Source organism: Drosophila ananassae, chromosome XR (assembly GCF_017639315.1).
Source record: "Drosophila ananassae strain 14024-0371.13 chromosome XR, ASM1763931v2, whole genome shotgun sequence".
Lineage (NCBI taxonomy): Eukaryota > Metazoa > Arthropoda > Insecta > Diptera > Drosophilidae > Drosophila > Drosophila ananassae.
This window is the reverse complement of record NC_057932.1, coordinates 21,004,558-21,019,108: the sequence shown is the minus strand read 5'-3', so window position 1 is coordinate 21,019,108 and position 14,551 is coordinate 21,004,558. Positions and strand designations below refer to the sequence as shown.

Below are 14,551 nucleotides of genomic sequence, written 5' to 3'. Positions count from 1 at the left end.
AGTTGTTACCTTCTGTGGCAGGTCGTTGGCTGTCGGAAACAGGGGCTGGCAACTATGTGGCTGCCACATTCTGATGCCTTTGAGCCACCGATCCCTTTATCCCTGCATCCTTCCTTCCTTCCTCCGACGGCTTCCGCTCCTTCCGTTCGTCCTTCCGCATTATGCGGATGCACTAGAGCATGTGAGTGATGGCATAGCTGGCATGCTTACTTTTCTTTTTTCCATCACGGCCATCTAGCAAGGACTCTCCTCCGGGTCCTTCTCCTGCTCGCCTGCACTCCTGTCTCTTGTCTCCTGTCCCCTGTCCCTTGTCCTGTTGTCTCCTGTCTCAGGGGCTTCTTGCCAGGCAATTTGCACTTTGCAACCGGCTGTAACCCCGAGCAAAGACTCAAAGACTTCTTTTCCTTTCCGCAACCGAAAAGTGCCCAAAAAATAGAAAATGCGAACACCCAAGTAACTAGAAACTTCTTTCAAGTTGAATCAAAATATATACATATTTCTGTCGGAGAAGGGATTTTCTTTAATTTAATTTGGACAACTATCTGGAAGAACATTGTTTTTCCTAAAGCTTTGAATGCTTCTGGTGCATTCATGTTTTCAGAAACTTTGTTTCTCGCAAAATTAACTCCTAAACTAGACTTTTTTAGAAACAGAAAAGAGTAGATCGCTTTCTACATTTTTAGGATTAGTTTTAGTTATTTCCAGAATTTTAGTAAGCCCCACTTACTGATTCAGTTGGCTCTGAATTATTCGACATCTGTCTGATGTCCACCGTATATTTTTTCATCGCTTTCCCTTACAATTGGAAAACTCCTCCAAAATGATGGAGGCACGTCGCCAGGAGCGACAACGTCGAGAATCAGCAAAGGCGACGGCGGCGACCTCACTGCCCTCCAGTCAGGACGAGGAGTTCAATCTGCGCTTGGTCGACCTGTACGGAGGACAGTCCTGCCTGTGGAACACCTCGCTGCCGGAGCACGAGGACGTGGAGCTTAAGCGCGGGGCCTGGGAGAAGATAGCCAAGGAGCTGGGAAGCCACTTGACGGCCGCCTTTGTCCGGAGCCGGGTGCACAGCATGCGGCATCAGTTGAATGTCTACAAGCTGCAGATGATCGAGTACCAGATGACGCCCGGAATTGGTAAGGCACCGGAGAAGCCCTACTACGTGGACCGTTTCGCTTTCCTGGACACAGTGCCCACTTCGAGGGGCGACGACACCGGGCAAAGCGAGACGAAGTCCTCCAAGAGCTCCGACTCAGAGATTTCCGTCTTCCGCTGGTCCAGACCCTCGGTGGGCGTTACACCTAGTGCCATTCCCAGTATCGCCGGTATGGTCAGGGAGCGGATGGAGGAGTCGCGGCAACTTCCAGTTCCCCTGCACATGGCCTTCCCACGCCTCCAGCTTAACCGGATGCGGAGAAGCGCCATAGGGGGCAGGATTTCGGAGCCCAGTTCCGGGTCGTCCAGTCTGGAAATATCCGATGTGCCGCCAACCCTGCAAGCTCGGCCGGGCGAGTCCGTGTCCAAGACCAAGCTGTCCGCGGACAAGATGCGGACAAGACAGAAACTGGAGCAAAACCGGGAGGCGGAGTCCGAGGACGACGAGCTCTACACTTTGCACTGGGAGGTGAGGAACCAGCAGCGATCCTTGCGGAACGGGCAGTCCCCACTGGCTGGCTCGCCCGCAGGCGAAAAGGATATATTTTAAAGGATACTCTTAAGCCAAACACACCGCCATCTGTAGCTAAAAGCCATTAAATTGTTCTCGAACGTATTCTCGCTAGGGCTCCCCCAGACCCTAGTGCTTAGACCCTAGCTCGTTTGAAGTTTGATTAATTCCCAGCCAACCAGCCTCGGCCAGGATGTGTGTGTGCGCGGCCATGATATATGAATATTTGCCATAAGGATATAATAAAAAGTCCCGACGTTAACCAAGAACTCTTGCCGCAAATCCAAAAACCACCGACAGAAAATTACTTTCTGGCTGCCAAAACAAATTACGAAATTACTTTCAGAAATTACACACACTCACACGTGCTAAGGGGCGAGGAGGATGGGTAGGAGGGGCCGCGTTTGGCCACGCCACCGAAGGACTTCCGCCTCCTCTGGCAAGCGTTTCTCATTAGCGGGAAAATTAAATTTAATTTCCTCCAATAAACCCTGTAAGCCAGTAAGCGTTTTCCCCCTTTTGATTAATAGATTGATTAAATTAGTAACGAATATCCTTGCCGAAAAGGACTCTGACCTCAAATTTCCTGGCCTGTCCGCCTGCCCTGCGCAGTTTTTGATACAAGTAATTACTGTTTAGATTACGGCCAGTGAGGACCGGCTTTCCGCTCCTGCAATTTCCTTTGACCATTTCCTTTTACATCCTGACTTGCCATCGTCCTTGAAGGAGTGCAAAATTATGTGAAAATATGCAAACTGCGTGCGCGTTTTGCCGAAAACTGTGAGCACGTCCGCATATGAAGAGACATCATGCTGCCCCGCCTCCAAGGACATCATCATCATCCTGCCCGGGTCATTAGCATTCACCAGGCATTCATCCGACATTCGGCAGGGCGACGCCAGCCGCCTCCTTTGCCGATTAGCCTGTCCGCATCCCACTCCTTCGGCCTTTTCCCTTGGTCCCTAACAGACATTGCTATTATGACTTAATTAAAAAATAATATTTTTGCATTTTATTATTTCCGCCAGGGTCCTAGAAGGGGACTCTTGCTACTCCATGCCCGACTGTCAGTGGATCGAAGAAGGCAGGTCCTTTGAGGGTATCAACTATTCGCTCTGGCTATATTCCAGGCGATACTCAAGGGGCAGAAAGGTATACTACAATCGAATGTCGGTTTGCCACAGGCACATAGATCGTGGGGAGGTCCTGTTTGATTTTTCTAAGAACTTCCCCAGCAAAGATTAGGTATTAATTTAATTGGGAAATTAAGTATTTCCTAAAAGTTTATCTTACCTTCCTAGTATGCTGTATAATTCAACATTCTATATTCTGTCGGTTTATGCCTCCGCGATGTAACTGGAGAGGTATTTTATGCCCCTAGTACTATTACTATTATTTAGTCTGGAATGCTGAAGGATTTAATTGAAAGGATGCTAATGCTGGAGTGGCAAGCTTAGAGACTAGTTGGGCCCAAGTACCGGGTATTACACAGTCCACACAACGGACCCTTTTGTTTCGGAATGTCAATGGATGCAAAACTGAGCAACTGTCGCAGTTATTTGAGGACTTTTCTGTGTGGGAGGGAGGCTTCCGCGCCCCAAACACACTCCATGAACGTACAGTTCCTTATGTAAATGAGGCTATACATATATCTTGAATATCTACATATAGAAATTCCCGTATAGTTGTAGTCTGCGGCCGGAGCAGTCACTAAACTTGCCGTGTCATCGCCATGTCATTCATTTGCATTTCAGAAAAAGTTGGCAGTTCGCGAGGTTCGCCAAAAGCAGCCACCCCACAAAACGGCGGCAAGGAGCGGCAGGATCCAGGACACCGTTCACAGTACCGCATACAGTGCTCTCCGGATGATTAAGTATTAGTGGGTATGCCAAAGCCGTGTGTGTGGCATCTGTGTGTGTGTCTCTGTGCCATGAATACAAATGGAAGGCGCAACTGAGTCCTGCCGGCTGCCTCCTGTCTCGTGTCATGTTGCGACTTTAATTGCCCAAGAGCAGTTACATTTTGATTAGCATCTCAGGAAGTGGAGACCGAATCAGAGCCAGAGCCGGGGAGGACACGGAGTATGGCGTGGTGTTGACAAACCGAATCCTCCATTAACTGAGAGCTGGACAAACGAGGGGCACCAGCGAGGGGCACCACTATCTCGTAGCTAAATAAAATAACTTTATTAATATGGACTTCACCCAGCTGTATTACTACATTTCATGGTGTATTTAATCTCTGTCTTAAATCCCATTTAGTGGAAGTATAAATTAAAACAGATAGAGGCGTATTTTTGAGAGATCTGATTGAATTCCCCCCTTATCAAGGACACGGTGCACGGATGCGCGTTAATCACCCGATGTCGTGTTAATGCGCCGCAATTCCCATTAATCGGATTACGCGGCAGACAAATTACGGGGAATCGGCATGGAAACCAATACAGGACTCTGCGTTCCCTGCTTTTGCTCGCCTCCAGGCTCCGGCTGCATTAAGTGGCCGAAAATGTAATCAAGCGGAGATGCAGGTGCAATGGCGAGGATGAAAACGAGGACTACACGACTCCACGACTCCACGACTCCACGACTCTAGGACTCCAGGCGTCCAGGGCAGCAGGTAAGCAATCGTCCGTAAGGAATGCCAATTATGGGAGGTTGCTACTGGAAAGTAATTTGCATGGACGACTGTCAAAGAGCGTGGACTCGTCGGAAGCGAAATCGGATTGGGATTCAATTGGGATCGTGTCCATACCGCCACAAGGCATATGTAGGGGGGGATTGGGGGCTTGGTGTGGTCACTGGACTCAGGGACTTTTGGAGTGTCACTGGTCGAAAAGTTCTTGCGTAAAAGGGCTCTCTCTGCTTTTGGCCAAAAATAGTTGGTGCAAATATTTCAAACTCTGGCCATTTGTGTGGCAAATGAGCAGGAACAGGGGCAGGAGCCACCACGTCCTTTTCTGGAATGGAAATCAATGCTGAAACTGAAACACAAACTATTTCAAAAAGGAATTGCTCAAACGCCCCTTATTTCTTTGAATCGATGACCCATTGGAGAACTATAACAGACTGCAAATGGCATTAAAAGAAATTTAAAATTGGAGAAATACATTTATTTCAAAAGAGAAATGATTGAGCTTAAATTCAGTTATTCAAAGGGGGGAATAAATTGTACATCCTTTAGGAGCTCTGGGACTCTTGCCTTCAGTGTCAAACCACAGATCAATCGAGCCAGTCATCCAATCAAGCATGGTTTTTTGAGTTGCGGCGCCTCCAGTCGATTCCAAATCCGTCTGCCGTCGTCGGCTGTCATTTGCTAATTGCCGCTTCTCATTTCCCGTGCATCAGTTGAAGAGACAACCTTGAGAGGATTTGCCACGACACCGCGGACGCGGAATCGGAAACCCACGTCCCCATTCTGCACCTCCCGGCCCTCCAGGCGGAAGTAACCGCACAAAGGATAATCCTGCGGGATGCCGGAGAATATTCTCGACTTTAAATGCACCCATTTGCGGGTAATTTACGGCTCCAGAGCCATTCCAAAAATGAACTTTGATGTTCCTAATGGCTTTCCTTGTTTTGGCTTCTTTCCTTTGTTGTGGAATAGAAAATAGAATGGAATAGAATGTGGGAGCGATATATGCACGCACATTAACATGGCGCAGAGTCACTTTGACCTGGTATCCTGTTAGCCATCGACCCGTGACCTCCTCCACCGCCGCCCCGCCATCCGCCATCCGCCACCCGGCACCAGCCCCTCTCCGCCCCCAAAAGACCAGGTTATTGTTTTCGTTTCTGTCAAGTCTTCCGACTTGACTTGGCTGCGGGCTGTTTTTCCACGCCAACGGGCGGCAGGATCCGGAGAAGGTCACAGGCTCGCCGCAGGAGTGCTGCTAAGTGTCGACAGGTAAGTAACGATGCCGCTGTCCCACTTTGGAGAGTGTCGAGTAAGCAGTCCCGACAACAGATACCCGGTACTTGCCAATGAAGAAAGGCTTGAAAAATTTTCTTTAGCGGGCTTGGAAGAACTACTAAGGGAAGTCACTTGAATTTTTGTAAAAGAACTTACAAAAACCCAGTATCATACCCAACTACATAAAGTCAAGCCCAGCACTCATACCGGCAATATATAGATACCCGATCAATTCCAAATGTTTGCCAACTATATACCCCTGTCCTCGGATCTATAGGGAACATTAAACACACAACCCCGGAGCCACAACTAGTGGCTTAAGCAGTAGATTCTCGGTGCAGATGATGGCCGGGCACTTCCTCTCGGCAGTCTCCTCCATTGACTTGTTTTTACCTTTCACGACCAGGATAATGCACCTGATGCCGATGGCTTGGCTTTCCAGCAATTTAAAGGGGTTACCTTGCGCCGGTCCCCGGTAAGGTGGTAAATTGCTGAACTTTATGCGAGTACAAGAATTCAAGGCTCTGTGCGCGGCATTGTTTTGTTTGGCGGAGGACAATGGCCTCTTAAAGTGGCAGCATGTTGCTGGAAACACATACTAATTGGTTTCGTAGAAATCGAAAGCACCAGCAGAAAACTGTAGGCCCAGTTGTGGCACGTGCACTTGGACTTCTTTTGTTCCTCGAAGCTGGCAACAGGGGGGACTATAGACTCGGGGCTCCGGCAAACAAACAGGAGAACAAACAAACTAACAATCTAACAAATAAAAAAGAAAAAGTGTGGAAATCAATGAAAGAATTGAATGGGAGTTTGAATGGGAATGTGTATTTGAATGCCTGGAATGAATGGCATCAGAATAATTAAATCAAAAATGTGTTTTCACTTCCGTGACCCTTTCTATTTCTCACATCCTTTTTTCCTCTTCCTTTCCAACTTCCTCTTTCCATTAAAATAGTTTCTTGGTGGATAAAAATCGAAGTAATCCTCATTGAAGGCTTTGGTTCTCCGAACTTTTCTGGCAAAACAGTGATATGGTACTGTCGTTTTTATGAAAGGGGTTTCTCGGCTCAAGAACTAGAGAGAAGTTCATAAACTAGACTAAAAGAAAAGCCATGTTTAAATATAATACTTGTTGGAAATTTATTAGGCCCCTCTTAATTTAAAGGTCTCCGGTCTTGTCTAGCTAACATCCCTCTTTATCCAGGCACCATTTTTGATGGCCTGTTAATCGCCGTCATCAATCTTTTATGGCACTTGATTTAAATCTAATTAAAGGAAAATATATATATAAAGGTTTTTCTGAATGAACTTTACCTTATTCGATGGCTTGTTAATCATTCGCATTTTTGGTCAACTTTCCGGAGGATGAAGGTCAGGTGGAGCCATAAAGCGATTTTTATCGTTTTCGTTTAGCACGCGGCCTATGCAAAGTGTTTCGGGCCAAGGGGGCGGCTAGTGGGTCGTCTAGAGGGTCGCTTAGTGGGTGCTATAGTGGGAGGCCCCTTCCTTCCTGCATTCTAAGCGACATTCAACGACAAATGTCTTTCATTTACGCGTAATAAAAACGAAATCTTCGCCAAACAATGGCCGCCGGGCGGCTTTTTCAGTTCCCAACAAGGTCGGTAGGAGGGTCTGGGTGTTTCCTTTTCTTTTCGTCCTTTTCTTCGGGGAGGGGTGTTGCCTTAGGGCCCTTTTTTTTGGGGGGGTTTCCCTGGTTGTTGTTCTAGGTTGCCGCAGTGCCAGTACCACTACCATATACTCGGGCTTTGTGGCTGCCTCGAGTGTATTTTACGTTATTTTGTATTTAATTTACAGCCCCAGGCTCCCCCGGGATTTGTTCTGTACTACTGCGGCTTTTAGCGGCATAAAAGTATAAGCCATACATGTTGATTACAAGCCAAAAAAAATTTAAAAAATCTTATAAATATGTATATATCTCTGTACATAGTACTTAAATATGCATGAGCGCATTGAATTTAAAAAAGCCTAGAACAGATTCGGTTTTGAGGATTTTCCTCTTGGAGGTGTTGTTACCGGAAGTTGGCGCCCACAAGTATTTACTGATGCACGATGGGATGAAAAGCTAGTTTTGCAGGCAATAATTTTCAGACATTATATTCCGGAAGGAAATCGCGAATACTAGGCCCTAAATATTATGGAACGGATTTTATGAAAGTTTAAAACATAAAAGGAGTCTTCAACTGCGGCCCATGGTGAGTGTAGGATACTGGGAAATTGCCGGCATCCACTTGAGATGGATGCCACCATTTCTTCGGCGGAAGGCACTCCAAGTTGTGAATGCCTCTGCCACAGATTAATTAGGAAATGAAGTGCAAGGCAAACACGGCACTCCAGATCTCAAACCGACGAGTCCTGTGACATTTTCAGACATAATGTGTACAATTGCAAACAAGTCGATGAGTGCCGCCACTCAATGCCTGTTTTAAAACAAGTAACGACCTAGAAAAGCATAAAAGCGACCATAAATAAATTATACAACATTTTCTTTATTTTGCCTTGAAAAAGCCTCAATCAGTGTCTTAAATGAATTATTTTCTTTAAATTTCAGGTTCCTTAAATATAGGAAATAACAATAAATTGTATATTCAGGACACAAGCTTTCCACATAGCCGTTTTCTCCATTTCAAAAGGGGTCCCTTCAGAAAACATGAAGAAAATCTATCGAAATTTCGGTTAGGAGATTGTGATGGAGAATGATGGAGAACACTTTTCCGGTTGTTTTAAGGTATTCCACGTAAGGATCTGATCGCTCAGAGACAAGTTATACCCTTCCTTGGGCCACAAAGCTCCCCACAGCTGTTTCCTTCATTCATGAACACATTCATGAAAACATGAAGAAAATCTATCGAAATTTTACCCAAAGCCTTAAAGCCTTTTAGGAATCTTTTAAACTTAATGTAAAATAAGTATCCTTCCATGAAAAAGGATATGAGAGAAGTACCTAGTATTAAACAGTCTGCCTATGTATTTGCTAAACTCGTGCCTTAACCAACAGGAGGCCATTAAACAATTAATACTCATTCAGGATGCACTTGGGCGTGGGTGTACGTGGGTGTTTGCATGTTCCCTTGTGTGGGGGTCTGTTTCATGTGCCTTGTTGTCCTGTCAGTCGAAATGTCGCAACAACTTGCCAGGCACACACATGCGCAAAACTGCAAACTGTTGAGTTTAATGAAAAAACAATGTCCTGCCCAGATCCTTGTGCTCGTCACCCGAGCGCCCCTCGTCAGCGCCCTCCCGCTTCATTCCAGCTTCCTGACTAAAAATGTTGCATTGAATTAGCCACAAAAGTGAAGGAGGTGGGAGGACAACCCTCCCCATTGCAATGGACCACAAAAGGCATTAAGCCGTTTTGCATTCACAAACATGCATTGGACACCACATCTGCTCCGGCAGAACAAATGGCAGGACTACAGAAAGCCCTGAAATTTATCTCTATTTGATTAGGTGGTAAGCACTTTGCAGTCGCATCTGTGGCTTTCAACTGAAACTTAAAGCCATAAATATTCATGAGCCTAAAGGCATGGCGCATAAAAAATTTGCAAAAGTTCCCATTCGGAGCTGAGCTCGCAAAAATCATAAAACCCAAAATAGTAAAATGTCGGGTTATTGATAAAATCGTAAAACAATAAATTTATATTATTTTTGTTGTGATGTTCCAGCAGTTTGCATATTTTTGTTATTAAAAAACAGTGCAAAATTAAAATTGACAGAAAAGTAATAAAGCTGATGGAATAAAGGTGGGATTTTCAAAGTTATTAGTTCAAAATTTGTGCTTTTTTTTCCTTTTGAGTTTATGGCATATACTATAAATTGATGGAGTTTTTAGGAGACTTTAAAGCACAGTTTTTAATGAAATTTTTGCAAATTTTTATGTGGGTCTTTAAAAGTTTGCTAGTGACTAGAAATAAAGGCTTAAAACTTTTTCGCTCTAGATTCTGGCTCTTAAAGCCTTCTTTTTAAAGAAAAATGTTGTAAAGATATATTATTAAATCTTAAATACCAATGCACTTATTTCTATTAGTCACAAAATTCATATAACTTATCATCATTTAGAAATTCACATAAAATCTAAGCAAAACTCTAATTATAGTAGGTTTTTTCTTCCTGTGTATCGCCCAGTTGGCTTTGACTGCGACATTCTCGGCTTTTATTTTGCGGCAGCTTCAGAGCAATCAAAATTTCTATTAGTATTTTTAGAAAACACCTGTCCGTGCAGAGACCGAGAGCTTTAGTCCTTTACTCCTGAGAAGCCATGGCCTCCGGTATAGACCTGACCCGCGAGTGTCGGCACGTGTTCGAGCAGATCCGGAAGCTGAAGCAGCACCGTTACGCTATCCTCTCCATTGAGGACGAGCGCCAGATCAGGGTGGAGTGCTTGGGGGTGCGGGAGGCAGGCTACGAGGACTTCCTGGCCGATTTGCTACGCCCTGGTCAAAATCAATGCCGGTTCGCCGTCTACGATTATGCGTATCATCACCAGTGCCAGGGTACCTCGTCCACCTGCCTCAAGGAAAAGCTCTTCCTGATGCTGTGGTGTCCTTCGCAGGCTCGCATCAAGGACAAGATGCTCTACTCCAGCTCCTTCGCCGTCCTCAAGAGGGACTTCGTTGGTGTTCAGAAGTGCATCCAGGCCACCGAACTGGACGAGGCCTGCCGAGATGCTGTAGAGGAGCAGCTGCGCTCCCTGGACAGGGATTAAAGGGTCAAATGGATCAAGGAGCAACATACTTCACTCATTTGTTAACGAAAATTAAAAGTTTGTAATTTATATTTTACTATTATGTTTTCTTTCCTTATAATGCCTCATTGGATTTGAAAAACATCCTCTGTCCTTCTGTCCTTGTTGCGGCTATAAAGATAATTTTTTTGAAATAATTGTAAGCAAAAACATCAACTGCCATTATTCCAAAGTAATTGTACTAGCTTTACTCAATTCATGAATCAATTAAATTTTAAGTAAAGAAAGTAATCCCTCCCTACTACTTTTTAAACATTAAGAATGTAAATGATGTGACCTAAATATGTACATATGTACCCTAAATCCTCCCCAAGGACATTGTTTAATGAAATTGAAAGAACTTTGCATCAGTTTTTAGCATATTCTGGATTAAAAGAATGATAACTTTTCGCTTAAAAAGGAAATCTGTGAGTCCGCAAACCCCAACTTCCCATATGCAAATCACGAAATCCCAAATACTCTTATGAAAATATGAAAATTTGAATAAAGTAGCATATCATTAAGGCAACTCACAGCATTAAATAAAATATATTTTATGCTAACACATTTAAAAGCGAGTGAATGACCTTTGGGGCACTAAAAAGAGGTCCTCTTTGACCCCAATGGTCCGGTGGTGGTTTAAATTGCCTTTTGCTGTGTGTGATTTGTTCGGTGTCCTTGCAGGACGTCTCGTTTTCCGTTGCCACGGGCCATGATTTAATTTGATTTCGCCGGCATTCTCTAATGAGCCCATTTGGCATATGGATGCCACTTGCCACTTGCCACGAGTCATTTGTTTGTGCCTCTCCAAGCCCTCAAACGCTCCTCCAACTTCCTATATATATTGTATTATTTTTTGCTGTTGGTGTCATTATCTTGGCCTGGCTAAAAATACTTTCCTGTCCTAGTTCAATCTTTGGCAAGGGAAAAGTTTTGTGCTCGGCGCTCAGAAAGGACTTCTTTTTATCTCACTCATAAATCACAGGCAAGTTGAAAACGCCGACAGAATCCATGAGGGTGGGGAGGTTTTCCATATCATTTGGCAAAAAAGTCGGAAATTAATCAAATTGCGGAGGAGCACGTCACCATGAAGGAGCGTCTCTGTTGCCACAATTGTTGCCACACAACTTCAAAAGCCCTGCGATATTCAATTGGTATGGAAAGTCTTGAAAATGATTTCTTCTTCCCCAACCTAGGAGACATGGTCCAAGGATTAGTTTATCCACTAAAACTATATTTTATTGGCTGTAAGAAAAAATCAACAAAAAGGAATTATTCGTCATACGTCTGGAATGGAAAAGGGAATAGAGTGAGAACAAGGACAAGGACACGTAACTGATATCCCTTGAGATTTGCCAGACAAGGACTCGGCCAGGAAGAGGACTACTGGCAGGAGCTGCAGCAAGAAAGGGAATCACCAGCAGACGGAAGGACAATGACAAGGATCTCACAAACCAACAAACAAAATTATGCCTCTCTGGGGTGCCCTTTAAAAATTATTAAATATAATAAACTGCATAAAATAGTTGTATAAATATAATAAACCTTTAGTACAACTGTAGGTAGTTTTTGAAAAAATGATTCCAGTAGGGTATCTAAAAGGATACTCTCCTAAAAATAGAAAGGAGAAAGTAAAAAAGGGAAAGCAAGGAAAGGAAAAGACGTACTAAAGTTTTTTTTTGCAAATGAAGCAAGCGAAGGCAACTCGGCAAACAGATCCAGGATAAAAAACCTCAAAGAGATGCAGTCATAAATTTTGCCATCGCAGACCGCCCTTCGTCCTTCGTCCTCCGTCCTGCGCCTGCCCCGGCCATTCCGTTAGCAAATACGCCGGAGAGTGTAAAAAATCAAAGCAAAACGGGCACCGGCGGGAAAAAAGATACGAAACGGAGAAACCGAACCAAAATCCACGCAAATCTAGTGGAAAATTAAAATTTTGCCAATTTATGCGTGCCAGTGGAGTGGGCGGCAAGGGGAGTGGCGACAGAAAGCGACACCACACACATATACACTTCCCAAAAAGGATATTAGGGCACGTGTGTGCCTCGAGATCTGTGCTTTTGAAGTATTTGAAGTATCCCTTTAATTCTCAAATGGTTCTAGGAATTAATGAAAACCAAGGTCTTGAAGGTATAAAAATAACACTTTTACATTGCTATTTCCTTGTGGTTAAACGAACTAAATCAGATGAAGGTCCTTGGTTCCGTTGCACTTATATTTCATAAATAGAATACACTTTTATTTACAAGCTTAGCTCTAAATATTTTTAAAACTATATCAATTAATCCATGTCCCATCTATGCCCTTTTTTCCAGTGTAATCCTTGCCGGCAAATGAAGTGGGCGTAAAAGGTGCCTCATCATACCTCCAGGACCTCGGGTGCAGCGTGTGATACTTGGAAATTCGCGTGGCTTCCCACGCACCGAAAGTGAGTTTACCTTTGACCTGCGAGCGGAAATGAAGCTTTTAGCCGGAGACGGCGGAATGCAAAATGCAAAATGGATTTCTTAGCCCTTTACTGTGTAATCTCCATGGGTGTCAGGTGCATTTTCAAGCTGCTGCCAGACTGTGGCAGGCACTTTCCTCCCCGTGGCAGCCATTGCGTTTCTTTCCTTTCAACCGGAACTTTTCTAATCCGATGAATTCGCGGGAATCGAGACCACTCAGGAATGCCCGAAAAAAAGTGAAAAGGATGGCAGGCGGTAAGTAATTAGCCAAAGTCATTGACAAGTAAAGGATGGTCCGGGACACTGGAGGCAGCAGGCAGCAGCCAGGACACGGGGGAGAGCCAGGAGACACAAGTCAGGAGGCGATTTAACTCTTAATGCGTTTGTCAATGGCCAAAAGTTTTCCGTTTTCGTTTTCAATTTGCCTTCGAAGGCGTTTGGCCGCGTCTTTTTCGGCATTTAAGCCGCTTAGAAGCTGGCCCAAACCGACACAGATGTCGCTGGTGGAAGCTGAGGAAGTCGGACGCGATTCCCGGACCAACAACCATTTTCTGCACTGGCAAAGAAAGTAGATAGTTAGGATAAACAACTGCAATTGTATCTAAAGTCCACGCAATCAGCAACAGTTAATAGAATTTCTTATAAGTGTACCACACGTTTTTGTTTCCAGTGCAAGCGCTCCTTCCCGGCCAGCATGTTCTATTTAATTATGCTTGTTGTGCTAATGAAATTGAATTCGTTAAGCAAAGTTGCTGTTTGAATGTTTAGATGTTTGCTCCCAAACTTTGTTTATTTTATTATTTTTTTTTTTTTGCCTTTCGGCTAGTCATCGTTGCGAAACTTGCACGGCTACTCAGACTATGTAGTCTGATCCTGCCAGGAGTCCTGCCAAATGTTCGGCAAATGTTGGCAGAAACTTTGGGGGTACGGTCCTTATTTTGTTGACAGGAGGTGAGGCGATGGAGCGTGAGATGTGCGGATGTGATGTGGCCATAAATGGATGTACTCTTGAAAAACAAATACCAATGTTTTCTTTGAGCCGCCAAAGTGAGGTGGCAGCCCTCCCCGTTCCAACCCATCCCACCACCTGCTTCCTGCTACCACCTTTTTGCCTGCTTTTGGGGAAACTGCAAAAAGCAATTGGAGGTTTGTTTACCTCGGCGGTTGGTTTTATCTGGCGATGCATCGCCAGGCAGCACAAACTGCAAATTTTGCAAACCAGCCGGCTCCCCTCGGAGTTTTCTAATTTCTGCAAGCAAACAGTTGCACAAAGGACCCCCGACTATTATCCCAAAGTACATATAAAGGTCCTCCTCCTTCAATAAAATCTTGGAATTTACGCGCTTATTTAAGAGGGTCTATGGTAAACTAAACTTGGACACCTCCAAGCATTTAATTAACACTTAATTTGAAAGTTCACTAGTCAACAACATTACGAAAATACATTAAATATTTGAAGAGTTCCTCCGCAGAGCGGTCAGAACAATTAGGCGATTTACGGTCTCAACTGCTTCCTCACGAGCCTCCTTGGGCATCGACCCGTCAGGTCTGCGTTCCGAATAAATCCTTCCCAGTCTGATGTAAGATAGATTTGTGACGCGGTCACATAGTCCATTCACTTGTCTAACCAGTTCATCGTCGGTTGGATGGTCGAGCACGTCATAGAACGTTTCGTCGTCGTCGCTCGCCTCGTCCTGGCTGAGCTCCGGTATCCCTTCATCGGAAAATTCTTTGAAGGACTCATCGTCTGTATCGAGATTTTCCCCCAGTTTTTGCTCACTCGAC

At 44.6% G+C, this 14,551-nt stretch overlaps 2 protein-coding genes across 2 annotated transcripts; both read left to right on the top strand.

The window, feature by feature from the left end:
* Nucleotides 1-709: 709 nt before the first annotated feature.
* LOC6501984 lies at nt 710-1,815 on the top strand. Its single transcript, XM_001966779.4, has one exon. It carries the CDS (start codon nt 821-823, stop codon nt 1,706-1,708), a length of 888 nt encoding a protein of 295 aa, XP_001966815.2. The 5' UTR covers nt 710-820; the 3' UTR covers nt 1,709-1,815.
* Nucleotides 1,816-9,702: 7,887 nt separating this feature from the next.
* LOC6501985 (cofilin/actin-depolymerizing factor homolog) lies at nt 9,703-10,377 on the top strand. Its single transcript, XM_001966780.4, has one exon. It carries the CDS (start codon nt 9,855-9,857, stop codon nt 10,299-10,301), a length of 447 nt encoding a protein of 148 aa, XP_001966816.1. The 5' UTR covers nt 9,703-9,854; the 3' UTR covers nt 10,302-10,377.
* Nucleotides 10,378-14,551: the final 4,174 nt, after the last annotated feature.

Coding starts and splice junctions, on each gene's coding strand:
- LOC6501985 (XM_001966780.4), top strand. CDS start 9,855: ATGGCCTCCGGTATAGACCTGACCCGCGAGTGTCGGCACGTGTTCGAG.
- LOC6501984 (XM_001966779.4), top strand. CDS start 821: ATGATGGAGGCACGTCGCCAGGAGCGACAACGTCGAGAATCAGCAAAG.